At 43.2% G+C, this 27,153-nt stretch overlaps 1 protein-coding gene and 1 long non-coding RNA gene across 2 annotated transcripts in view; one reads left to right on the forward strand and one right to left on the reverse strand.

Annotated features, from left to right (window-relative positions):
- DAPK1 (death associated protein kinase 1) overlaps positions 1-11,429 on the forward strand; it is an 87,987-nt gene extending 76,558 nt beyond the window's left edge. Inside the window, exons 20-25 of the mRNA XM_035309687.1 lie at positions 2,116-2,304; positions 4,089-4,286; positions 6,584-6,722; positions 7,870-7,990; positions 9,301-9,489; positions 10,100-11,429. Of these exons, the coding sequence (XP_035165578.1) occupies positions 2,116-2,304; positions 4,089-4,286; positions 6,584-6,722; positions 7,870-7,990; positions 9,301-9,489; positions 10,100-11,332 (2,069 nt within the window). The 3' untranslated portion in view covers positions 11,333-11,429. The remainder of the gene's footprint in view (positions 1-2,115; positions 2,305-4,088; positions 4,287-6,583; positions 6,723-7,869; positions 7,991-9,300; positions 9,490-10,099) is intronic.
- An 11,813-nt stretch (positions 11,430-23,242) lies between these two features.
- On the reverse strand, positions 23,243-26,251 carry LOC118156462. The gene is made up of 3 exons (XR_004746278.1): positions 26,241-26,251; positions 25,554-25,559; positions 23,243-23,391 (listed from the first exon to the last, which is right to left on the reverse strand). It is a non-coding gene; the product is annotated as an uncharacterized LOC118156462 (long non-coding RNA).
- Positions 26,252-27,153: the final 902 nt, after the last annotated feature.

The raw sequence follows: 27,153 nt of genomic DNA on the forward strand, positions 1-27,153 counted from the left end.
TCAGCTTTTGTTCACTGATGTAGTGCATAAGTGGAGGACAGCAATTCTGAAAACTGTTTATTTTTACCAAGAAGTCCTAGACTGCAAATACCAGTGCCATAACCAGATGCTACTATCATGGTTTTGGGGTTATGATTTGTCAGCATTTTTGAAGGCAAATTCTGTGCAGAACTAAAACAGTTGCTGCATCTTTAGATATTTTTATTTAAGTATAACTAAGGATTGGGAACTGTCTTTGATGCATTGGAATGCTTTTCTGTAAGGCACAGGAATTCATCTGACAAGTTAAAGGTGCCTAAATTTGCTTCCAAACAAGAAGAAAATGGAGCTGTTGTAGACTGAAGTAAATGTACGCAAATGGTAAGGAACTGCTCATGAAGCACCAGTTGGACTGTGTAATGTGGAAAGAGCTTCAGGATAGGTAATAAGATTTACACATGGATGTGTACTTGGTTTTGGAAGATGTCACATCTATGGTAGGACATCAGGAAGAGTGAACTGTTTGTACAGCTTCCTTTTCTAACACTAAGATTCTGTGCAATGTATGCAAGCTAAGCAGGCACTTTGAAGAGCTCAAGTTCCAGTTGCTGTTCAGAAATAATCTTATAAGTTAACGTCAGATGGGGTCAGAGTTGCTTTTTTAAAAAACAAAAACAAAACAACAACAACAAAAAACTTTCGGATAATGCTTTTAGACCAGGGTTAGTAATGGATTTCACCTCCACATTCTCACTAGTCAGCCAAGGAAGCTATAAGGTACTTAGTGTGACTTGACAAGATACCTGGCACAGAGATTGTTATTACAGTTTGTTGTTCATTTATCACAAGGCATTTGCATCTATGATGATAGAATACACAAATGGATTAAATAAATAAAACGGAAGTTCTTGGTTTATTTAACGTAATTTACTGTGTTGTTTAAAGGGAGGCTAATCACTCGAGGAGTTGTCAGTTCCTGGAAGCACTGCAGGAAAGTTTTGACTGAAGACAGACTTATTATGTCAATTGGTGCCAAGACCTGAGGATAGGTCTAATGCTCTCATAAATAATACCATCATAAATTCAAAGAAGACTGCCAGTCGCGTTCTTTGGCTAATCACCATAGAAGTAATGGTGAATTGAAGCCATAGACTTGAAAATAGCTTATCTAGAAATAAATCTTTAAAGCTGTGCAGTGCTATGCAAATGAAGCTACTATGACATTGTTTTGATGTTTGGATTTGGGGGTTTTGCTTGTTTCAATTCATTATATATCATGTGAATAATGTTCTGGATTGAGTGACATAATCTAATAGACAATTAAAACAGTACAGTTTGGTGGATACTTGATAATGTGATCATGTTTTCAAAAGTTCTGTAATAACAAGTACGTGAATTCACTGTATTTAAATCACATCAGCCTAAAGATTTAAGTATTCTATTAAAAGATCAAACATGAAAGTATAGTTGTACTGCTGGCAAGTAGTTTCTTTCTATATTAAAATCTGAGTATTAAAATTTAGCATCTAGTGGGGGGAAGAAATTTTTACTTTTGCCACTAGATGGTGCAAGTTAATTAAAAGCCCTTTCATGTCTCATTTATAGAATCTGTAGTGAGGTGAATTGAGCAAATTGCCTACAAATAAAATAACTTCAGTTAAGGGCCTGGTTTTCTCACATACCTCCTCAGAAATAGTTATTACATGGTGATATTTTTATCCTTACTTTACAGATTCAACTCTACAAATATGTTGCATTTCTCTACCAATAAAAACAGCCCATGCTATGAAATTACAGCTCTTAGATATAAAAAGTAGTATATCTTTGCAATATGGAAGAGCTGTAGCTATTGAAGTCTTTCATTTCCAAATTGTTATTTTTTTCTGTGCTTCCCACCCAGCAGTATATCTGTTAAGGTGCAGTAAGTGCTATGTGGGATCATTCTAATATTTTCCTTTCAACATTCAGAGTAAAGGTGTATTTGTGTGCACTCACAGCTTGGTAGTCATCTCCTTTTTTTTTTGAAGAACAGTTTGGTTCTATTAATCAGGTTTTATGCCTAGCATTCTTATTGTGAAGTGATCTGATTGCAGTTTTCCCATGATTTGTAATCTCATTTTCGTTTCCCTGACCCAGTTTCTGTAAGTATCACAAATCTTTATCCCGGTTGTGAGAACGTCAGCGTGAGAAGCCGTAGTATGATGTTTGAGCCGGGCCTGACCAAAGGCGTATTAGAAGCTTTCGTTTCACCTGCTCATCACTCTCACTTCTCTGCTGATGACCAGTCCACCAAGGCCATTGACGTTCAGAATGCCTACTTGAATGGTAAGCGGGGTGCTGGCCTGGCATGCTGTAGTTCTGTGGGAAAGGCAATGCCATGGTGCGTGGTTTTAGAAACAAAACCAAAAATGTCTGACCTGGTAAGGTACTGACTGTGCTTAAGAATTCAGCATTGGTGGGGTTTCTTTTGTTTAAGCAGAAGGTAAATCTGCATGAAGTTTTCTGCTTATAATATCTGCCAAAAACGGTTATGACTGGTATTTATATCACCACCTAGAAGTGCTGTTGAGATTAATAAGTGGGGCAGAAGGAACGGATTTGGCATAATAGGAGTGGGTTCTTGGTTAAAGGCCCCTTCACCTACACTGCATGTAGATTGGGGATTTTGGCAGATATAATCCAGTCTCACTGGCCCAAGTGTCCTCACCTTGCATGTGGTTCCCAGGTGTATGAAGCACCTACCATTATCACCTCACAAGGGGTCTGGGGCAGATTTGGTGAGCACTGGAGTGGAGCTTCTAGTTTCATTAGTTTGGAAAGCAAGCCAACTGCTCTGCAGTTGGAACCAGTTAACAGTAAGAGGGGTCAGTCGGTGAAGTTATTTGAAAACTTCTCTACTGTTCCAAAGCAAAACACTAATGTAGGGCTTTCTCTTTACCCAGTAGCTGTCTTTTTCCCGAAGTACACATAGATGCTAGTAATGCTTTCGAGTGTGAAAACCATACAACAGGTACATACCACCACCCCTGCTAGTCATCAGAGAGGTGGTAAGACCTCTCCTTAAAGATCTCTCCTCAGCATTTGCAGTCTTGAGGCTGAGCTCAGATTAATCGAGGTTTTATTTTGGAGAGAGAAACCTACTTACAAGTTGCACACTAACACGTACTGACAAAACATTCGTCCTAGATGCTGAAGAGTTTGGCATGTACCTAAAGCTTGTTCTTTATCTGGGTTAATTTTTCCTTTTGATATAATTTGAAACCAGGTCAAATTCTGCAGTGAAACAGAGTTGTGCAACAGGCCGTCAGAAGTATTTTCTTTTCTGTCTTTGTACTATCTTGATATAGAAGGAAGGTGTGCATGTGGATGAGCTCTCAATAGCGGAACACGTAACAGCAGATTTGAGTTTTCTGGATTTTTTTCTCCTAGAAGTTCAAGGTGCATCTGAATCAGCATTTATTTAAATAGATGGAGTACAAGTGTACCTTATCAGGTAGTGAGTCTGAGAAGTGCAATACAGTGCAGCACGCTAATGCTTTTCTTACCTGAAGTAAAGGAGATGACAGAAAGAATCATTGTGCTGTTGGGATCCTGAACATGGTGGTTCTCCAGTCCTGAATTACTCATGTGATTTGAGTAACACAATTCCATAAAGCAGAGTGGGTTCTTTGAGAATCCTTGAGTTGTTTATAATACCAGCAGTGAGACTTTAGAAAGAAAAAAATATTAAAATGTTGAGCTTTTGTGGAGTACAAAGGAAAAACAGGAGCAGTTATTTGCTCCTGTGCAGGGCAAAAGCCAATTTAATGTGTAAGGCTGCATGACTTGAATACACAGGTGCATCCATGTGGCATCCAGCTGAATATTCTAGAGAAGTGAATGTGAGAGAGGAACAGATTGTAAGGACCCAACTTCTCAGTCTCTGAGACTATCTGAAACCTGTTCCGTTTGTTCATGATTGCTTTTGCAGTTTTGCTTTCTCACCTGCATACAGTTTATCTCTGAGAAAGTTTAAATGAGATGAACTGTTCTGTTTGTCTTTCCGTGGCTGAACAAGGCTTCATGTTTACTGACAATGTGATCTCTTCGTCTGTTTGTCTGTTTTTCAGGAGTTGGTGACTTCAGCATCTGGGAATTCTCTGGGAATCCTGTGTACTTCTGCTGTTACGATTATTTTGCAGCGAATGATCCCACCACGATTCACGTAGTGCTTTTTAGTCTTGAGGAGCCTTATGAAATCCAGTTAAACCAAGTGACCTTTTGGCTCAGTTTCCTGAAATCATTAGTCCCAGTTGAGGAGCCAATAGGTATGCTCTTCTGCCTATTAATGGAATATTAGGGGAAAATAAGATTGTGTTTCTCTGCAACTTCTAAATCCTCTTTGCTGAGTGCTGTTGTACATCTTTATCCGCTTTTATTTAAAAAACTTTAAACAGTTTCTCAGCAATAGATGTTTTTATTTGTGGAACAAGCCTGAAGAGTTTCATGCACCAGTTACTCCAGCTGAAATGGGTCATGAGATACAGTGGAGGCTTTTGTGGCAAATTAAGTTTTATGTCAGAAAAGCTGTCTGAAAAAGTGTTTCAGAGTGTCGGAACCATTTAAGACCAGTTCTAGAAACATTAATTAAAATTCACTTAAGTTTAAAAACCTAACCTAAATTAAATCTAAACCCCAATTAGTTCTTTGCAGCGTAGGTTGGTTTTGCCAATGAGTACAGTTCAGAATGACATTGTAGAGTGATATTACACTCTCAGTACATGCCAGTCCAACCTGTTTAACTAGAGTTGTATTTGCGATACAAATATGTTAACCTTTGGCACATCAGGGTGTATAGAAACCGGTATTTCTAGGAAATTTCATATTTTTTAAGACTTTGCACAGATTTTAAACAAAATTACTAGTTATTCAAGCTTTCTAACAAGTTGAAAGGTACGTGACAGACAAACAAATTAAGTTAACTCACTTATTTGTTTTTTTTCTTAAAACCTTCGTAAGGTTTTAAGAAACCTTGTCAACCTACCTTATAGCTTGACAGTGTTTGTAGCAGAGCGTTGGTCTGCAGACTGACAGTTTTATGGAAGAACTATTCTCTGACATGTCTTGGTTCTATGAACCAAAATGTTATTCCAACCAGTGGATCTAACTCACCACTGATGGACATTCATAACATTGCTATGGACTCACTAGAAAATTGTATCTAATGCTTACATAGTGCAGAATATTTCCCCTCTTTTTGTTTTCTATTCAGTTCCGTACACACGATCTTAGGCTGATGAGCGACAATGATGAGCCAAAGGGCAGATCTTCAGTTTTTAGCTTGGAAATATGTATGTCTTTTCATCTTCCATCTTAGGTGAAGTCACAAGGTTACAAATATAACCACTGAGATCTAACTGACTTGCAATTACTTCTGGAAAGAAAAGCTCAGAAATGTGCAAAAAAGCATTAAAGCTGAAAACGCAGTTAACTTGCGATTGTTGAAAGCTTTCCTTGTCATCTTACTCAAGCAAAGAAACTTAGTTCTTGATTTAACTAAATTAGTAACATCATTTAGGTACTTTGCCTAAATCAGCGTTTATATTGCTCAGCTTAATTTGGATACTCGTGTTTTATTGTTACAACTCTTAAATAATATGTATTAATTGACATTTGCAGAATATTTAAACTTTAGGAATTACTTTTCAGTTATATTGTCTATCATTAAATTGTCAGCTGAAAAACAAGAAGATTTACAGCTAGAGCATAGTTATTGTGGAGTGCTACACAGTGAGGGGAAATGTGGCCCTTTTATGAATAAATCAGAATTCTGTAGCTTAGTTGATGAAAACTGAAGTAAGCATATTTATCCAATATGAAGTTTTTGTCAGACAAAAACAGCAGAATTGGATGTACTCTGTTTTTTTTTAATAATTGCCTAATGATGTCTCCTCTTTTCTGGAAGATCAATTTGAGAAAAAGATAGAAAATGTGTGTTCCATGCTGTCACCTCATTCATGCCATTTGTATCTTTCTTTCTTTCTTTTTCATTCTTTTTCATGGTATCTGCCAGGCTTTCCTACTTAACTCTCACTTAAGTGAGAGGTCACAGTTTGTGTAAGTACTGTAAAATAGCATTCATACCAGCATATGAATGTTGTGGACGTTATTTTCTACTTAAAATTCTCTAAGCTGTACCTGTAGCATTAAGGACCATCCAAAGATTATGAGAAACCTTTTAAAGAAGCTTTTATTTTTTTATTTTCCCTCACGTTGATATAGATTGTAGTTAAAAGATGTCTAATTACTGTTATTAATACATGTTTTTGTTAAAACAATAAGGGCATAAAATATTTATGATACTAATAAGGGCATAAAATATATGATACTAAGATTCTAGCTATTCAAATTATACCTTATGTAGATTATTCTATAAGTAGATAACAGCCATAACACCAGTGGTTTGGTTGTATAGAAATAGGTGTTGTGCTTAAAGTTGGTAAATCCACTGCAGAATATCCACTGGTATCAAGAATACAATAGTATTGCTACTTAACTGGCTCCGTAAGGCAGCCATCTTCCTGGCATGTCTCATAGTGAGGAAATAATCTTGTTTCCCTTCTAGCATTTGGTGGAAAGCTGAAAACTCCACTACGTGTTGTTTTGGTTGCCACTCATGCTGACATAGTGAATCTTCCTCGGCCTGTTGGGGGGGAGTTTTGGTATGACAAGGACATGTCGTTGCTGAAAGAAATCAGGAACAGGTAAGAGGGGATTATATGTAGCACACATGTTAGTTTCAAAGAAAAATACTAAAATGCATAATATGTAAAGGGTTCTTTATTTGGCTGAAGCTATGGCATTTACACAAAGTGCAGTATTTTGAAGATTTTCTTTATCGAAAATATTCAGGAAGCTTATTCTGTGCAAAAAAAATGAAACATTTGTCAATACTACAGTGAGTGAGCTGCCTTAAGTGAGATAAAATGAGTGAGGTTCAAAAGTGTCAGCCTGTACATACTGAAATAGATCTAAAGGCCATTGTCAACCATCTGTCAAACATCCTGGTGTGTAGGTTTTGCACTGGTCTCAGAAAAGTGGGCAATTCTGAGCTGCAGCCTACAGGTGCAGTAGAGGAAGCTGAATAGGACAGCCACCATTTTCTCTGAATTGATTTAGGATGGGCAGGAGAAAAACTAAACCACACCTGGAGGTACTGTCTGTATATGTTTTATGAAGAGCTGGATGTTGTGGAGTCACATACATGAAAAAATCAGCCTAGAAGTTGAGAAAACCATTAACCTTCTTGAGCGAGTATTTGGAGAGCATGCTAATCATGCTAATTTTCACAAACTAATGGTATTGTGTAAGGTAACAATAATTTATATTCACAGTGAGCACATGTAAGTGGCTAATGTGATTTGGGGAATCACCCATACCCATGAGCATTTATACTTTTCTGTACTATAAAAGAAACAGATGTAGGAAATCCACCACAACAGAGGCAGAGCAGTGGCTCAATCACTTGAAATAAACCAGCAAAAAATACTGCAATAAAAGCAATATTGCAAGATTACACTCAGATATCCCTTCTCTAGTAAAATGTTTTTGCAATTACAAGTCCTAGGGTACAGCTGTAATTTCCTTAGGAGTTTTCAGCCTTCTTCTTTAGGAAAGATAATAATTTTCTATTAATATATCTGTTCAAGAAACATTCAAGAAAATTTCAAGAAAAAGAGAGCAACTCTACTATCTTTGCTTATAAAATATTTTAGGATTATCAGTACTACATTTCATCATTATTCTTTGAAGGAAATTAACGACTGTGCAATCTAAGGTTGAAGTGCTGCTGGATTAGGAAAACAGGATTTGGAACTGAATAGACAATTGGTGGCTCTCCTTTTCTTTTAGATTTGGAAATGATCTTCACATTTCAGACAAGTTATTTGTGTTGGATGCCGGAGCATCGGGATCTAAAGATATGAAGCTTCTCCGAAATCACTTACAAGAAATTAGAAGTCAGATAATATCTGTAAGTAACGTCTAATGGTCTTAGATTGTGTCAGCTAAGATGTGAAAATCTTGGGTAAGAAATAATTTACTCTAAACTTAGTACTTAATTTCAGAACTTAAGGAACAACAGACTGATGACATCAAGGATTCCATCAGTGTTTTCAAAATTGGCAGTATTTTATATGGGTCACCAAAATGGCCTTTCTTGAAACAATTGAGATTACCAGTTTAAAGCTAAATTTTTGTATTTTGAGTTGACAGTGGCTGGATTCTAGCACTGACTTTTTTTTATTGTTTTGTGTGTCAGAGTAGCGTTACAGAGAAGCAGAATGTATTTGATGGAAATACATTTTTCATTAAAAAAAAAATGGAGTAGAACAATTTCCTTAGTTGTTAGGAAGGTAATTCTCAACATAGATGGGTGAACTGGATATATATCTATATATATGTGTGTATGTATTTATGTATATATATGTTTAATCTTCTCGCTAGAGTCTTTTACTGAAAAATATGTGCTTGGATTTTTATATGTGTATATATAACTTCATGAAACCAAGGGTAAAATAGCCATGGTTTGTTGTAATCACCATGAATCTACATGGCCTTCAGTTCCGAGGGTGACCAAGTCAAATTGTTAGGTCGCCTTTAGCATTTAAATTCTTCATTCTAAAGTTGCTCTTAATTGTGTAATGCCAACAAGACATTTTCTAGCTGCTTCTGATTGGTATTAAAAAAAAAAGTGAAGCAAGAGTTAATGTATTTCTGAGTTCGCTGTGTAGATTGAGTGGTTTTTTTATGTAAAATTTGGATTATTTTATGTTCCAAATGATCTCTTGGTTTTTAATAAGCTTTTCTTCTTTGACAAAACTTTTTTGTAGCAGTTTCCACTAGATGAAATTTGGGGAGCTTTGCATTTGAATTGGGTGCTGTGGCTTGAGATTGCAGGGATGAAAGCATTAGTAATGTCCAAAACAGTCAATAGATAAATGTGTCATCTGTACTTATAATCTAGTGCCGATACTCTGCTATCTCACCAGTTGAATAAATTGGTCCAGAACAAACAGTGGTGAGTACAGATTTTAAATAAATGCCCATCTGTTTCTGGAATTTTACTTCATTAAGACACGGTAGATCTTCTCACAATGGATACCAGATGGAAGAGTAAGGATCCATCACAAGGGGACTCCTTAGATATGCATATGTGTCATTTATGTTTTAGAACACACACATAGCCTCTATTTAGGAGAAAAAAAAAAAAAAAAAAAAAAAAAAAAAAAGACTGTTCTCAGCAGAGTAGTTACAAGCGGGTGTTTTCTCTGCTTTTTTAAGACTTGCCCACCTATGACTCACCTGTGTGAAAAAATAATCTCTACACTGCCTTCATGGAGAAAACTGAATGGACCCAACCAGCTGATGTCCTTGCAGCAGTTTGTATACGACATACAGGAACAGCTTAATCCCCTAGCAAGTGAAGATGACCTACGGCATATTGCACAGCAGTTGCATAGCATAGGAGAAGTAAGTGGGGTGTTTTTGGTCTAAATTGTGTATCCACACTATCAAGGTACTGCTCTGGTAGAATATTGCTTAATGGGATTTAAGCAAATGTTCATAGTAACTTTTTTCTACTCTTCCTTTTAAAACATCATAAGAAGTAGAGACTGGTTACTGATGCGTTTTGTTATCATTGTCTTGTGGCACTTGTTCTGTTCAACAGTATTTCTTTGAGCAGGAAGAGCTGCAGTTCATTGCTGTAGTTGTATAAACATAGAATACTTAGAAAGGATAAGGTCTGCTATCATCTTAAAATGAGGTAGTGCTTAATATGTTGACTGCAGATGAGAAATTTGTGTGTGTCCATTAGAAATTGAATCATGGGAAAACGCTGCTGCATAGATAGCTTGCAGAGCATCGCTAGGCGTTACAGTTGTTGGGTTCTTATGGCTTTTTATTAATGGAAGTCAAGAACAAGATCCATTCTTTGTTCTAAAGACTTGCAAAAAACTCAAATGCTGGTTGTTTTTCTTCTGTCAGCAGTGTTAGTTAAAGGTCATGAAAGCCAGTATGTGGGGTGGTATCGTCTTGTACTTCATAAGACATAAACAATAGCTTTCCTATTTATAAACAGATTAACATCATGCAGAGTGAAACAGTCCAAGATGTTGTGCTTCTGGATCCTCGCTGGCTCTGTTCAAATGTCCTTGGAAAAATCCTGTCAGTGGAGAACCCAAAAGCTCTCCATCACTATAGAGGTCGATATACAATAGAAGACATCCAGCGTCTGGTAACAGATAGTGATGTAGAAGAACTGATACAAATTTTGGATGCCATGGATATTTGTGCAAGGGATCTTAGCAGTGGAGCAATGGTTGATATTCCTGCTCTCATCAAGACTGACAATCTCCACAGGTCTTGGACAGACGAGGAGGATGAAGTACTGATTTATGGTGGTGTCAGAATCGTTCCTGTGGAACACCTTACCCCATTTCCTTGTGGAATTTTTCATAAAGTTCAGGTGAATCTCTGCAGGTGGATTCATCAACAAAGCACAGAGGGAGATGCTGACATACGTCTGTGGGTAAATGGATCAAAGATCATGAATCGTGGAGCTGAGCTTTTAGTGCTGCTAGTCAACCATGGTCAGGGTATAGAGGTTCAAGTTAGAGGACTGGAAACAGAGAAGATCAAGTGCTGTTTACTTCTGGATTCCGTATGCAGTACCATTGATAACTTAATGGCCACAACCTTACCAGGCCTTCTGACTGTAAAATACTACCTTAGTCCTCAGCAGCTGAGGGAGCATCATGAGCCAGTAATGGTCTACCAGCCTAGAGACTTCTTTCGTGCACAGAGTCAAAAGGAGACATCGCTCACTAACACCATGGGCGGATATAAAGAGAGCTTCAGCAGTATACTGTGTTTTGGATGTCTTGATGTCTACTCCCAGGGAAGCCTAGGAATGGACATTCATGTTTCAGATCTGAATCTACTTACCAGGAGAAAACTAAGTCGACTTTTGGATCCACCTGATCCCATGGGCAAAGATTGGTGCCTTCTGGCCATGAACCTGGGCCTCCCTGATCTTGTTGCAAAATACAACACAAATAATGGAACACAAAATGATTTCCTGTCAAGCCCAGTCCATGCCCTGCTGCAGGAGTGGAGTAATGCTCCTGAGAGCACTGTAGGTATCCTAATGTCTAAGCTGAGGGAATTAGGTCGCAGGGATGCAGCGGACTTTTTACTGAAGGCATCTTCTGTATTCAAAATAAATTTAGATGCTAATGGCCAAGAGGCTTATGCTTCAAGTTGCAACAGTGGCACGTCTTATAATTCGATTAGCTCTGTGGTGTCACGGTAAGAACAAGTGTTTTGCATAGACATCTTTTCAAACTCCAGGAAGGATAAAAGTACAAGAGCTTCTGTATACTGTCAGTTATGAGGTTTTACATCAAAGGGTCTTTATCCTTCTTCAGCACCACCTTTTTGTGCTTAAACTTTCTACTTCTAACTGTGAATTGTTGCTTTTTATTTGATCTGTTAAAAAGGCTGGTATACTTCTGGTGTTGTAAGATTATTACAGATACATAATGTGCTGCTTAATACTGCCATTTTAACTGGAAAGTCTTTCAACTTTTTAGTGCTGCAACTGTTTTATAAAATACTTCTATTCTCCCTTTAAAAAGAAAGGGGAGAGGAATAGCACATATTACCAGAAATGTGTATTTCTTACACCCATTTTTTTCTTTTCATGTTGTCCTCTGCTTAATACTTTTTAATATTTGTAAGTAGAGAACTCCACCTACACTTCTGATCTTTCTGCCTGAATATAACACCACATTGTTTCTAGCTGAAAAAGTGAGTGCCTTTTGCAGAAGGGAGGGTGCCGTTGATTTGAATGACCCTGCTGGAGTTACAAGAACATGCTACCTCTGTTTCATTTAAATTGTCTGCATGCTTATCATTGCAAGTGGTGCTTGCCTTTTATTTTTTCCTGCATTTTTAAGGCATTGGTGATGACTCATGCAGAGTTTTCTTGTGCCAATCCTGTGGGTACAGATGTGGATGTGTGATACCTAATCAAATTCAATTACAGTCGGATCATAATGTGAAAATCCCTTAAACTTGCTGTCCTGGTTTCAGTTAGACAGAGTTAATTTTCCTCCTAGTATCTGGTAGGGTGCTATGTTTTGGATTAGGACGAGAAGAGTGCTGATAACATGCTGATGTTTTAATTGCTGCAGAGCAGTGCTTACACCAAGCCAAGGACTTCTCAGCTTCTCACTCTGTCCTGCCAGCGAGCAGGCTGGGGGTGCAGCAAGAGCTGGGAGGGGACAGACCCAGGACAGCTGACCCCAACTGGCCAAAGGGGTATTCCATACCATCTGACAGCATGCTAAAAAAAAATATATAGGGGTGGCTGGCAGGGGTAGGAGGCCAGCTGCTCGGGGATGGGCTGGGCATCGGTCAGCGGGTGGTGAGCAATTACATTGTACATCACTTGTTTCGTACACATTATTATTATTATTATTATTATTATTTCCTATCTTAATAAACTGTCTTTATCTCAACCCACAGGCTTCACTTTCCTGTTTCTCTCCCCCATCCCAGAGAGAGAGGGGGAGGGTGAGCGAACGGCTGTGTGGTGTTTAGCTGCCGGCCGAGTTAAACCACAACACTTGCCAATTATCATGCTTCATTATTTCCATGCACCTCAGGTAAAACTTCATATCATTATAGAGTTCAAAAACGACATACATGTGTTAGATGCCGCAGAATAATATTGTATAGCTGTCAGTTGTAATTTGTGTATAACAAATGGTTTTCTACTGTTAGATCCTAAGTTACTTACTTCCTGTACTTGAAAACTTCAATGGGGATAAAAACAAAAAGGATGCAAGATTTCCTGCAGTGAGAACTTTTAAATTGATATGAGGGGATATGATACATTCTGTGTTCTAAAAAGCATGTAATTCTAATGGTGCAATGTGTGTTTGTGTATATATATTGTATGTATATATATTAATACTATTTTTTCCTTAAACTTACAATGTAGTAAATTTTAAAGGATTTTTCTACCAATAAACTGTTGCTCGTTGCATCTCTTTCATCTGTATTCTGTACCTGAAAGGAACCAAAAATTCTTTTATTTACAATCGCAGTCCTGCAGAGGCATTGCCTGGCTTCTGAAGTTCTGGGTACCACTTGTTTTGCCTCAGGGCTGTTCTCAATGTTCAGTGAAAATATTTATTTATATTTTATTAGGTGGCCCCTCTGCTGTGAGTAGGCTTACATTCATTTGACAAACAGCATGCTACATAGCTTTTTCCTTTGTGTTTTTTGACAATGAAAACCAAAACAGCAGAAGTGAGTCTGTCATTGGGAATCCTCCAGATGACATCGCTTTGTAAGCGGGGCACTCACTGCATGAGAGCTGATGCCGTGGCAGTGATCTGCCCATCACACCAGGGTCTGTGCTGCTGATACCCACTTAAACTCTCGGCTTCCCTCACTGATAGCTGCACAGCCTCTGGGCTGCACTCTGTGCAGGCAGCTCTGTGCAATGCCTTCTCCCTGCGTGTGCTGCAGAGTTAGACTGACTCTTCTTAAAATGCTAATGGCTGTTTCCCACCACCTTTCTATGTGTATTTACCTTCCCTTTATCAAATCCTTCCCCTGGCATCCCTGGGTTCCTTTGAACATTTATTAAATGTCTAGTCCACAGTAAGAAGTACGGATAATGAGCAGTCCTACCCCAAGGTATCTCTGCACTGGTATTTTGGCTACATCCGACAAAGTGAGTCCAGCGTCTGCCACCACCGCTGGAGGTGGCTCACTGAAGAGGATTGCTTTCTGCAGCCCGCTTCAGAGAACATTTGCCTGTGTTACTACCACCAGGCTTAGCTTGCTACCTGTACACAGCTGGAGCAGTTCTGCCACGTCCAGTTGCGTGGACAGGTCTTGCTCGTTTCCTAAGACTTTCTTCATCGCCAGCCTCAAACTTGAAGGTGAGCCCAGCCTCTTGACTTCCCTTCACTGAATCTGTGTGACTGCAGAGGAATGGAACTTGGTATCACAAGTCCTGCAGGACACTCACAGTACTGTGAGGTGCTTTTCAAGTGCAGGACTGCCAGGGGTGTCCAGTGTTTCAGATTTAATTTGCCACTGTTTTTGTTTGTGGTAGAGTGGCAAGATTATCAAGATACCAGGTAGCTCCTAACCTGCCTACCTCCCCCGATGCTTTAAGTACGTGGAAGATCAATGATTGACTTAGGAATTTTGGTGCAGTAGGTTATTTGTTTGTTTGTTTTTGCCCCTCCCTAGCAGCATGTTCTTGACAATCCTCTGTTTCCATTTACAGTAAAATGCAGCCCTGGGAGTGTAAGTTACTTAGTGGATCCTGCGATGGATCTCTGAATGGCAGTAAATGCCTGTTGCATCATTTGCAGTTTTTATGGTAATAGGTTCAGGAAAGTGAATCACAGTCACAGGATAACTTTGGATTGTGTTCCTATAAATCATGTGTCATATTACTGAAATTCATTTAAAAAAAAAAAGTGATTTTGACAGAAGAACGTTAGCAAAGTGATACCAAAGGGAATCCCACATGCTCTTCAGTAGTTTCAGTTTTATTGGCTCTGTGTTTTGTTTTGTCAGTGCTAAGAGCAGAGCCTCACTCCACCATTTTTAGAGCTGTGTTTAAAATGTGCTGGCCCTGACTCACTCTAGAAACATGGGCAGTCTTGGAATATTCAAAAAGTTTATCTGTTAACGCAGCTCCTGCCATTGAAACGAGTGAAGTTGGATATTAACCATAGAAACAGAATTCCTTGTACTTCGTAGCTTCAGAGCAGAGCTTCTGAAACACAAGTTGATGATGTAGAGGTTAGTGCCAATGTTCCTTTTGTCAACAAAATCAATAATGTAGACAAACTCAAGCTTGCAACACAATTGCTCAAGGCCAAGACACAGCTGATCTTGCAGTTCAGAAATGTTTATTACTGACATCTGAACTCAAATTTTGAAGAAATTGTCAAAGAAGGTATGCAGGAAATGAGCATTTTGGTGCAAATCATTTTTTCCAAGTAGTCTCTTTTCCCAAGTGTGCAGCATCATGCACGCATAGGACAGGGAAGTGTTTCATATTGCTGCTGATCATGTTAGGAAATGGTTTTAGACCCTGTGGGAGTTCTGCTGCTGACCTACCTGGTGCATTTGGAAAGCCAGGAGAGATCAATGGCTGCATGCAAATCCCTGAGGGTGGGACAAGAAGGGCATCCAAAGGTGACCTTGGGTGGAGGTGGGTATAAATTATTTTTCTCGCCTTAAGAGGATGTCAACCACAGACAGCCACAGGTTTCAGGATCCTTGTGATTCAAATGATTGAGAAAGAGTTATGAAACTATGGGGATTTAGCAACTCTTAAGTGTCAGAGACTGACAGAGGCAGGAGGCTCAGAAAGGAGCCTGAACCCTGCTTCCTAAATGGTCAGGTCTTCTCCAGAGCAACAGTGAAGCTGTTACAGCTCCCTGTGCTGGAGCCAATACCAGGCCCAAATCCTGTGCTGGCTGCATTTCCCAGCCTTGGTAGAAATCATTTGTTGGCACCCTGCAGCCTTTGTACACCAAAGAAGCTGTGTTGTACCATTGTTTAAAACAGATTCCTCGATACGAGCCGTGTCACTGTTTCCACGTCAGGGTGCCACATGACGTTCTGCTATCCAGATTGGAGAGAGATGGACTTGAAGGGTGGGCCAATCTGTGGGTAAGGAGCTGGACTGAAGTCACACCCAGAGAGTGGTGGTCAGTGGCTCTATGGCCAGTGACGAGAGGCATCCCCCAGGGGGTCTGTCTTGGGACTCGCGCGGTTTATGTCTTTATCAGTGACAGAGACAGTGGGATCGAGTGCACCCTCAGCAAGTTCGCAGATGACACCAAGCTGAGTGGTGCAGCTGATACAACAGAAGGAAGGGATGCCATCCAAAGGGACCTGGACAAACTAGATTGGTGAACCTCATGAGGTTCCACAAGTCCAAGTGCAAGGCGCTGCACCTGGATGGGGGCAATCCCAGACATGAGGACAGACTGGGAGAAGAACTCCCTGAGAGCAGTCCTGCAGAGAAGGACTTGGGGGTTCTGGTGGACAAAAGGCTCCACATGAGCCAGCAGTGTGTGCTTGCAGCCCAGAAGGCCAGCTGCGTCCTAGGCTGCACCAACAGAGGGGTGGGCAGCAGGTGGAGGGAGGTGATTGTGCCCCTCTGCTCTGCCCTCGTGAGGCCCCACCTGGAGTGCTGCATCCAGGGCTGGGCCCCCAGCACAAGAAGGATGTGGGGCTGTTAGAGCAGGTCCAGAGGAAGGCCACAAAGATGATCAGAGGCCTGGAGCACCTCTCCTGTGAAGAAAGGCTGGGGATGTTCAGCCTGGAGAAAAGAGGGCTCTGCGATGACCTCACTGCAGCCTTTCAATACTCAAAGCAGACATAAAAAAGATGAGAGTGACTTTTTACATGGGCAGGATGGGCAAACAATGACAGGACAAGGGAGGGTGCTTTTAAACTAGAAGAGAAGAGATTTAGATGAGATGTCAGTAGGAAATTCTTTACTCAGAGGGTGGTGAGGACCTGGCACAGAAGAGCCACTGCCCAGAGGAGCTGTGGATGCCCCATCCCTGGAGGTGTTCAAGGCCAGGCTGGATGGGGCTTTGGGCAGCCTGGTCTGGTGGGAGGTGACCCTGCCCATGGCAGAGAGAATCAGATGATCTTTAAGGTCCTTTCCAATCCAAGCCATTCTTTGTTTCAGCTTTGCAAATGAAATGGAAAAGTAATGCCCAAGCTGAAACTTCAAAAGAATTAAATAAAGCATGCTGTGTGCTGAAACCTCTCTTCAGGTCCGAGCAGTCAGAGCAGTGCATTGTCCTCTTTGAAGGTTGCTTGAATGCATTAGGTACAGCATTAAAATCTATTTCTATTTGACTTTGAACTATGCTTGTTTAAAAAAAATTAAACAGGACCACAGATTCACTTATGTCTCTTCTCAGTTTTCCTGTCTTGGAAAAAAAAAAAAAAAAAAAAAAAGAAGAAAAAAGGATTGTAGCATTGCTGAGGTACTTCTGGACTTCTGGTTTCCAAAAGGGTTATAGCAAAGACACTACGACTTTGCACATATGAATTCAGGTCTGCAGAAGTCAGGTGAGCTACAGACAGAAAACTCTATGGTGGCAGAGTTTACCATAACAGGCTTTACTGGAACAGTGGAAGAACAGGAAACGCTGACTCAAAGCTGGAAGAGTGCCTCAGTTGGACCTGGTTCAATTTTGCATTAACCAAAATGGCTTAGCACTTCTGCACCAGCAGACTGCCCTGGGTGAGGTCCAGATCCAAACCATGCATATTTAAAGATCATTCTTGAAAACTCAACAGTGCTGCTGCGTTGGCGGGATGTGCCTGAAAAATCACCGCCCTCCACCGAGACAGGACGCATCGGGACTGTCCCCCTGAGCTGCGGGACCTGCTTTCACGAGCCCAGGACACCCATGCAGCTAACAGGCACTCACACCTCCAAGCAGAAAGGAAGACTGAGATCCACCCTGTGGAGGAGGATAAGGGGCCCTGACCATGAAAAAATATCTAGGCACATTGCACCTTACTCACAAGGGTTTGCAGGCAACGAGAGGTTGACAGCCTGGGCCCATGCTCCCTTCTCCAGCTAAAACATGGCTAGCACCTCCTCTAACATTAAGCTGAGGCGCTTCTAGCAGCTACCTGACAGTGCTGGTGAATACATGCTGGCTGGTGCCGTGGGTCACCAGATCCACAGAGCGCAGACCAGCGAGGTGTCTGCTCTGCAGACTCGGGCACATCACTGGCCCCAGCAGCTTCAGGCCGTCCGTGCTGGGAGCACCGCAGAGATGCTTCTGCTGCGTTTCTGCAGAGTCTGCATGAGTACGGGCTGGCGTGAGGCACCGGCACGTGGCGCACAAAGCTGCACTTTTCAGAACTGTTCTCGGCAGAGCCCAGGAAGGCAGGGCAGGCTCTCCTGTCAGCGGGACCAGCCCGTGCTGATGCTGTCAAAGGACTGCGTGTGTGACTCTCTGAGTCACCGTGTGCTTCACTTCTTCAGCTGCCCATTCCATTGCAAAACCTGCTGTTTTAGCCTGGCCACAAAGAAGGATACTTTCGTCATTACAGTCTGTTCCTTCCTAGGGATGAATAAGTCTCAGAGGGACATCCCCCCTGCAGGACAGTTCACAACCCAAAATGTACGTAGCAAAGTGGGTCAGATAAGCAAAGTGAGTGCAGGGAGAGAGGTCACCTGCTGGGAACTTTGGAATATCGACAAATTCTGCTATCCCTAAATTTGCCTTCAAAGCCCTACAACTTGGCAGCACTAGCATCTTTTATTTAAAAAAAAAAAAAAAAAAAAAAAAAATCAGACTTTTTATGGGTTGCAAAGGAAAAAAGAGGGGGAAAAAAAAAAAAAAAAAAAAAAGAACTTACTCTGCAAAGTGCTGGGTGGCTGGGTGCAGTGAGCTACCGCTGAGGCCAAAGCTTTCATTACTGTGGAAAACCGAGGGCACAGGTCTTGAATGTTGTGCTGAAGGCGATGTAGTCAGTGAACATGAAAGCCAGTGCCAAACGCAGGTGAGCTCCAGGATAGAATTAGCTCCTTCCTTCCTAAACCCATTGTGTGGATGATTTCATCATTCCTGGGGTAGGAAAGAGATTACTTTTGAGGCAATTCCACCCATTTGACAGCTAGGATTAGATTATTTGATTTGTTTATAAATAAGGAGCCAAAGCACCACCCTCTACAATTAGAGCACTTTGGATCAAAGTTTTCTAGAGAACCCTGGGGATCACGTTGGTAGCTGGAGAACATTGTAGCAATTAGCCTGGAGATCGTGGAAGAGGATGAGTCACTGTAACCAAATTAGTACCAGATAGGATGGGCTAAATTTCCTCAGTTGCTCATAGTCAGAAGGAAATACTGCTTGCAGCTGTTAGATATGGCAGTCAAGTAGCAATAAGGATTGCAGAGGAAGCTTGAGGCAGTGACCTGCAGCAGCAGTCTGCTAACAGAGGTTCAGAAAGGAGCTGTGTAATGTTTAAACTCATGGATTAACACAGTTTTAATGTATGCTTCAGGAACTGAATTCAGGCCCAGAGCTTAGAAGTGTTGCTGTCAATAAGAGGATTTCCAGATCTGGAGTACAATCTTCTTATCCCAGCCTTACAGCCTGGATAAGGGGTGTTTTGCAAAGTGGTGGTTGCTGCCTTCTAAGGAAATTGAACCTCACCTGATGGCTTGGGTTTGGGTGTACAGAGTAGGTGTAACAATGAATGCAAAGCCACCTCGTTACCTCCCTGTTAGCCACTCGCTCCTCAGGGACCGATGCTCATTTGTACATAGCAGAACAAGGGGAGCATTTTTCCAAGTGTGGTGAAAAGTCAAGGAGTATTAGGAGAGGAATCACTTCCCTGGCTGTGATTCAGAGATATGTAGTCCAGATTATCTTGTTTATTACGACTGTGGCTAAGACAGCTCTGCTGAAAATATAAGACACTAAAGAAAGGCTTAAGTGATGATGAGAAATTCTGGCTTGTTTTACGCTTTGAGCTCTGCTAAGGATGTTCGGTTTCTTAGAGTCTGGTCCTCGTGCTAGAGCGGTGGTTCCACCTCTCCCCTCCCAGGCCCACCTTACTGCTTGAAGCTCTGCTCTGCAAAGGGTACTTCCTGCGTGGTGCAAGACGTGATCTGCGGCGGGGTGGCAACGAGAAAGTTTTCGGCAAGTATTTATCATCTCCATCTCCAGTCATTGTTTCTAGGATGTGGTTTCAATGAAACCTCTGAAAGAAAAGTTTTCCCCAGTGGAGAACCATAAACTTTGCCAGCAATCTTCTGCTTGTGGAAGCCGCTAATAGAGACTACCTCCAGCCATTACTCTGAGTGGTCAGAGAAGTACTATGCAAACTGCTTCTGTCACTAGCAGAATCAGTGTCAAAACCCGATATAAGAACCTCCCTTAACCCACCATCAACCTGAAGCCACTAGTCCTTGCTATGTATCTGTGAACATTCACAACTCCTGCATGCCTGTGCATTAGTGTAGACATGGATGAGAGCCACCTGCCCTGACCGGTATTGGAAGACCCGTGGATCCACGTGTACTCAGCATGAGTAAAGCTTGGGGTTCCTCCTACACCTCAGCACACCTGCAAAAGCTGCTCAAGCCATTTAAGCCCTGCTGCTACCATCCAGGCCCAGACCTGCACTTTGCTTAAGCTGAAGACAAGATTTCAATTTCTAGCTCAGGAGAGCCGATCTGCAGATCCAGCCTCAGTCTTATCCAAGGGCTTACATTTCTCTGGCTATTTTTTACTCCTGTTATCTGTCCGCAGCTCCACTTGTTTATCCAGCTGAGCTGGGCCTCAAAAAGTAAAGTGTGCAAATAGTACTAATGACAATTTTGAGAAGCTGTAAGATCGGGTGCAAGTAAGGCCTTTCAGTTTCAACAAGCTGTTTTCTTCTTTTTCTGCAAATTCCAGTTTCAAAAAATCTGCCACGTAAAGTCCTTTGTCTTTTTGATCCTAGGAAATGTAACAAAGTCTAGAAAGTTTATAATAGAAGTGGTCAGTGCTGTACAATGAAATGAGACTATTAAAAAACTGGGCTGGAACTGCTCATTGGAAACATTATCCAAGAGCACTGTCTCTCTAGCCACAAGCCTGACTTCCCTCTCTTCTGCTTGGTAGCAATATGTTTCCTGCATTTGCCCAGCAAAAGCACCTCTGTGTTGGACCACTGCTAGGTTGACAAAATAGCCAGAAGGCACTTGTGTCTTCCCACAGGCATGGTTATCATTTGTGGCCCCAGGTCACCATCGGTGCTTGACAAGTCCCAGCAGGAGACATGCCGTGTAGGCCCATGTTTCTGTATTTCAGACAAAGCCTTCATTAGCACTGACAACAACCCTGATTTCTTGACTCTCTGTTTCCATCAGGCAGGGTGTGGTCCTCGGTTATTAAACTGCCTTTGCCACTTAGTTTTCATCTGACACATGCTTAATTGTGAGGATGTCCTTCCTCTTGTTGGTGCTTGAATCAAACTGTTGATGAGGGATGTTGTCCAAATCATGTTACAGCCACGGTGCCATGATAGAGCCAGGCTCAGATTCTTGCCATGTCCTCTCCTCCTGCTCCCCAGCACCATGGTGGAAGCAGCACCATCTTATCCCTGCTGGGCAGAGGCACAGTAGCTGGCCTGGCCACGGGGCTGTCCTGAGCATCCCAGTGGAGAGGCAAGAGCTGTGGTGTAAGCCTCCTGTGAGGGAGAGGGCCCGTAATGAGCACTCTCTGCCACCTCAGGTTATTTCTGTTGATATCAAAGGGGGCTGATGATGGAATTAGAATGGGAACATGTAAAATAAGGGAAACAGTGGCTTCTCTGCCTTGCCAAATGATTGGAGATATTAAGTACTAGTAGCAGCTGCTCAAAAGTGCAGTGTTCAGACACTGAGGACTGAAATTAGAGCCTGGGGTCACAAAAAGGTTGGTGTTCTTGCAAGAGGAACAGATTTCACAAGCTGTCTGGCTTCGGCTGTATCACAAATAGCTGTAGTCCTTCCTTCCAACTGTTAGTCCATTGGGGCACCACCTTCAGGGACTGTTTCAAATCCGGGAAGCCAGTTAATGCTCCTCCTAATCTCTGCTGCCTGAAGCCTCTCTGCAATGACCAAGTCTGAGAAACTGAGTAAATAAAAAACTGTGGGGAGTAGGAATACAATAATAATTAAGTGTTGAAATAGCCAGATTAGAAGAGAGCAGAGGCATGGATGGCAGCAGGGGCAAACCCTCTGCATTACCCACTGAAAGGCTGAGACACAGCGGGGGCTTGGAAAGGCAGCACTGGCAAGCACGAGGTGTTTGCACAAGACAAGTAAGACGGGGCACTCTCTAAGCACAGCCCGTGCTCTCGTGCAGGTTCCTGGAGAGCCCCGTACACCCAGTCCTGGCCATCAGGGCGGCAAGAGGGAGCCCTATTGCGCCAGCCCGGCCAGCGTCCCGCTGCGCTGCGCCCAGGCGCTCCAGGAAAAGCAGCACTGCGGAGGGCAGGGGGAAAACAGTGCACAACGCCAAGCATTCGGCAGCTGGCCCGGCTGCGTGTGTGGGGCAGAGAGAATGGAGCAGGTGCTCTGCTGGCCAGCAGCCACAGTGTGAAGCCTCGGTTCTTGCTTTTTGGTCAGGGGACTGCTGGCAACCGACCAGCAAATCTGCCCGAGGCTGGCGCCTGTTGTTCGCAGGGTAGTGTGTGCACACAGGTGCGTGAGTTGTTGGAACCACACTCAGGACAGGCGACGGGGGTCAGCTGCCCTATTGCAGCAACGCCTGTGTTTCTGCGTTTTGTTTTCTTCTTGTTTCTATCTTTATTCTGATCCAGAATATTTCTGAAGCAACGCAGAGAGAGAAACAGAGATTTGTACATGCAGGGTGGGCGAATTTGGTGCCAGCTGCTCTGAACTCCCCCATACCTCAGGTCAGCGCTCGGGTCTGGATGCTGTCAGATTTGAGGGCACATTCCCCCAGGTACCTTGAGCTAACCCAAAGCCGTGTCGCTGAGAGTGAAGCCCTGTCCTCCCTGTCACGCTGCCGTCTGTGGGGCCTGCACTAGCGCCCAGGGGCTGGTGCCCGGCCAGGCCGGGCTGCGGGCCGGCAGCAGGCTCTGCAGGCTTTGGCCTGAGGGAGCAGGAAGGAGCCGCAGGTGAGGGGAAGGGCCAGGCCGCCTGTTTTCAGCAGCAATGCTGGTTCGAATCAAGCCGAGCTCGCAGGGAAACCACACCCACAAGCAGTTTCTGTTCTGCCTGGAAAGCAAATTTTACCCACATCACTGCCAAAACTAGAACAGCCCCGTAAGGGCTGGACGTCAATGTTGTTTTAACCTAACAGCGTTTCCACAGGCTCTGATAAAACCCTGGCCAGATGTCAGCATCCCCTGGCAGAGAAGGACACCTAACGCAGCTCTCTGAACACACGGGATCTCTAACAGCAGAGCACATCCCCGGCCCAGCCTCCCTGGTGGTCAAGGTGATGGCAGCACCACCCAGCCACGTTCCTACAGCTGGATGAAGTCTCGGGGCAGCAGGAGCTGTATGCCTTAGGAGGGCCATTGCTTCTGCTCAGCGTCTTGGAGCAGCACAGGGCATGCTGCATTCCTACAGGGCCATCAAAGCCATGGAGATGTGGGCCAAACCGTCATAGAATCATGGAATCATTAAGGCTGGAAAAGACCTCCAAGAGCATCTGGTCCAACCATCCCCCTACCACCACTGTCACCCACTAAACCATGTCCCCAAGCACCATGTCCAACCTTTCCTTAAACACCCCCAGGGACGGTGACTCCAACACTTCCCTGGGCACCCCGTCCCAGCTCAACAGCACCTGGGCTTTAAATGCTGCAACGAAGCAAATGCAAGGGGAAGGGAGGTTACCTGGAAGTGAGGAGGGAGATGCAGAACATGGAGAAGAAATGTGGTGCTACTTTGCCATTAGACATTTCTGACTAAAACCTGTCTGACTATCTGACTGACCCCCTTCATCTCTTTCATCATCCCCAGCAGCTATATTTATGGTATTTGGATTTGTTGCTTTAATTAGAAAAGAAGGAGGAAAAATGATTTTACAGATATGCAGTAGATGTACAAATGATTCTTCTTAAGCCAACATAATGAGCAAATTGAATTAAAGATCAAAGAACTGCTACAAAGCAAGTATCAATCTTCCATTTCTTGCATACCAGAATACCACCACTGTGCTCATGACCTAAGTCTAGATCACTCAGCCTAGCAAAGCATTAATTTAAAATAAAAACTTACTGGTTTTGCAAGTGAATTGCAAAGCTCTTGGTCTGGTATTTTAAGGATGCTCTAGGACCCTGCTTCAGAAGATAAGTGTTCATTTAATGCCTCCTTTGTTTACCCTCTTAGTGTCTGGGGCTGCCAGGAGGAGGCAGATACACAGCATGGGCTATGTCCAGGGGCTGAGCTCCAGGATTTGCCTTCTCAAGAAAACAGCACCCCAAGAGCTGGAGCAGAAGACAACTTGGTGCCCAGCACCAGGTCTTCTGTGACCACGGGTCAGGGTGGGTTTTGGACAGTAGGTTCCCCAGGCATTGCACCTGGGTGCCAGACTCCAGACAGTATCAGAGCTAAAGCATAACTGCAGGTGAGGGTGAGCTATTCTCTGAGTGGACTGTGTTGACTCCCTAAAGAAGATGCAGTACCTCTCCTTTTGCCCCTGGCCCCGCTAGCAGGGAACAAGATGTTTCTTGTGTAACAGCATCTGCTGCAGACACGGTGCTAATGCAGCAGACTCCCCCACCCCACGATGCTCTCTGCATGGGCACTGGCTTTGCAGTTTGGGTTGGTCGTGCTCCACCTGGATGGGAGGCAATGTACAACTTCCAGAGTCACTGTGTCCTTAGGTAGTCAATAAACTTAATAAGGGGGAGTACACAAAGATGGTTATGATTTTTATTCACCTTTAGGTTCTGTCTTTTATTTACTCTACTGTATGGGGGGAAAAGAAATAAACAAATACACAAAAATTAGTATAGCTTTGGGAGTCAGTACTCGCAAATTATTTTCTTCTGCAATTATAAGGCAAAATGTAGCATCAAAATAAATAAGCAGGAAGCATTGGGCTGGGCTGTTGGGTAAAGCTGTTAAGATTGAGACAGACATGGGAACTTGCATTGCTTCAGGTGCAGGTAATGCTGACTTTCACAGACATTTCCAAGGTGCAGATGTACAGCCTTTACATTTCCAGTTGTTTAAAAAAAAAAAAAAAATAGAAAATAAAAAGAACTGGAGAGGGTCTGAGATACATTCTGCATTGGCTTAGATGATAGAAGATTCTCTTCCTTATCTGACATGGAAATGAAAAGAAACAAAAATTCCTTCACGACAAAACTTAGTCAGGTGAGAAGTGCAAAATCTCAGCAAGGCATCTCGCCACAGCAAGCAGGTCTCCCAGGCATTTGGAGTGGCATTCCTGTCTGAACAAACTGGTGTGTTTTTTCGTTTATTTGATTGATTGATTTTCTCTTTTGTATTTTTTTTTCCCTGAGAGTTTAAGGGTGTTTTGTTTAGACTATTCAAAACTAGCTCCAGTAGCTAAGTACAGGGGAAAAAAATAATAATAACGTGTAGTACTGAGCAGAGCAGTCACCCAAACAGGCTGTGTAAATATTGTGACTGAACTTTAAAGTATTTTAAGCATTTGCAGGGAAATAAATAAATAAATAAATAAGCACTAAACACCCTTAAAGACTAAATACAGAAGTCTCTGTATTACAGATTTTGTTGGAAGCAAAGATCTTCCTGGAGGAAACAGCCTGCAGACGCTTCCTTTCCTGACCTCATTTTCACTGGGTAAGCAGGCATTGTCACCACCCAGTTACTTAACACGGGAGTGGGAGTGAAGGCCTCCTGGACTCTGCAGATCCCATAGCCTGAAGCCTCCGCGCTGCATTTCTGTCAAGTTCCTGCAGTCATCCTGCCCCAGAGGAGCGGTGAGTTTCCCCCGTGTTACCGCCTGCTGCTGTCCTGGCCGCCCACTGGAGCCTGGTGGGTTTCTGGGAGCAGACACCCAAGATGTCCCCAGGCACCGCAGCGACCACCGCTGACCTCCTGGCTGCGGCAGTTTGCTTATCAACAGCACTGCGGGAATAATGTGCACGTCTGCCAGCACAGACTGCTGTCAGGAGGCTGCCGACGAGTGCCCGGGGCCCTCAGACAGCAGCAGACGCTGTCCCAGCACAGACTGAGATAAGAAATGCCTTGTCACCCAGGGGAAGCAGGAGGTGGTGCAAGGGACTCTCTGAGGGCAACATCCAAGAGCCCTCACGTGGTATAATGCATGCCAGGTAGGAGTTCCTTACAATTGCATTTACCACATGAAAGAGAGAAGATACTGAGAGAGACAGAGCCACTCGGACCCCTCTTCACCACCAGTCATGAGCCAGCTGCACCTTGCCATGGAGGGATGGCCCTGCCGCCACTCACACATGCCCTGCAGTAAGTTAACAGCAGACCTGGGGCCACCCCGATGCTCATCTTCTTGTTCCCGAATGTTAGAAGAGAATTTGCTGCTGCTTATGATCTAAAAGTCATCCGGACTAAAACTGCAGGTGCTGCACTTTGGTATGAATCATTGCATAAATATCACCAGAGACACCGCTCGTCACAAACAGGTTTATTTCAAAATGACTGTTGCAACACTCCTCTGTCGTTTGGCTGCTTTACAGCCCTTCCTCAGCTCCGATCAGCACACTTGCCTTTGGGAGGTAAGAGGGATGGTCTCATTTGGCCCCTGTCACCCTTGAACGCACAGTCTGTTCAATTCACCTCTGAAAAGGGTTGGGGGCCTCTCATCTGACCATCTTACACGATAAACAAACGTGGTGATTTCATGTGGTCTTGTTTTTTCGCAACGCAACCACGTATCTATTGCATCCGATTTCCTGTGCGGCTGGTATGCATCCTGGCAAAACAAGGGGAGGCCTCCAGAGGTGTGGAGCACACCACACTGCAGGGGCTGCAGCCTCTTCCTGGGGGCACGGCCCTGCAGTCACCACACTGCAGAGCACAGCGTGCCCTGGCCTCTCTCCTCCCCTCTTCTGTCCACCGTGGAAGTACGGAGGGCATTGTAGCAGTACCTCTGTGCCAGAGCAAGAGGGAAATAGCTGTCATCAGAGGGCCTGTGGCCACCCCACTGCCCCTTTGCAACATCATGCCTTCAGGCTGTCAGCCAGGTTAAGAATGTGGTAAACAGGAGCACAAACCAAAAAACTATGTTGTGACCTATTTAATGGGAAAAGGACTACGTCGACCCAAGCTACTGGCAGAACTTATTTCGCTGCTATAGCTGTAAGCTAAATATGTCATGTGTGGACACGACCATCTGAAGGCACCACGCTAGCAGGGCCCCTACTCAACATGCTCACACATCTCTATAAATGCTTGGCTGGACAAGAACGTCTCTAAGCACCTGCCATTTCTGCGAGCAGAGCCTCAAAGCTGTTTTGTCTTTCAAAGAGAAAGCATCATGTCGTCCTGTATCCAGCACTGGCTGCTGCCTCCATCCATGTTAGAAGATGTGAATTCACCTCTTCCTGCTCAGGCTTCATACT

Source organism: Oxyura jamaicensis, chromosome Z, assembly GCF_011077185.1.
Source record: "Oxyura jamaicensis isolate SHBP4307 breed ruddy duck chromosome Z, BPBGC_Ojam_1.0, whole genome shotgun sequence".
Classification (NCBI taxonomy): Eukaryota; Metazoa; Chordata; class Aves; order Anseriformes; family Anatidae; genus Oxyura; species Oxyura jamaicensis.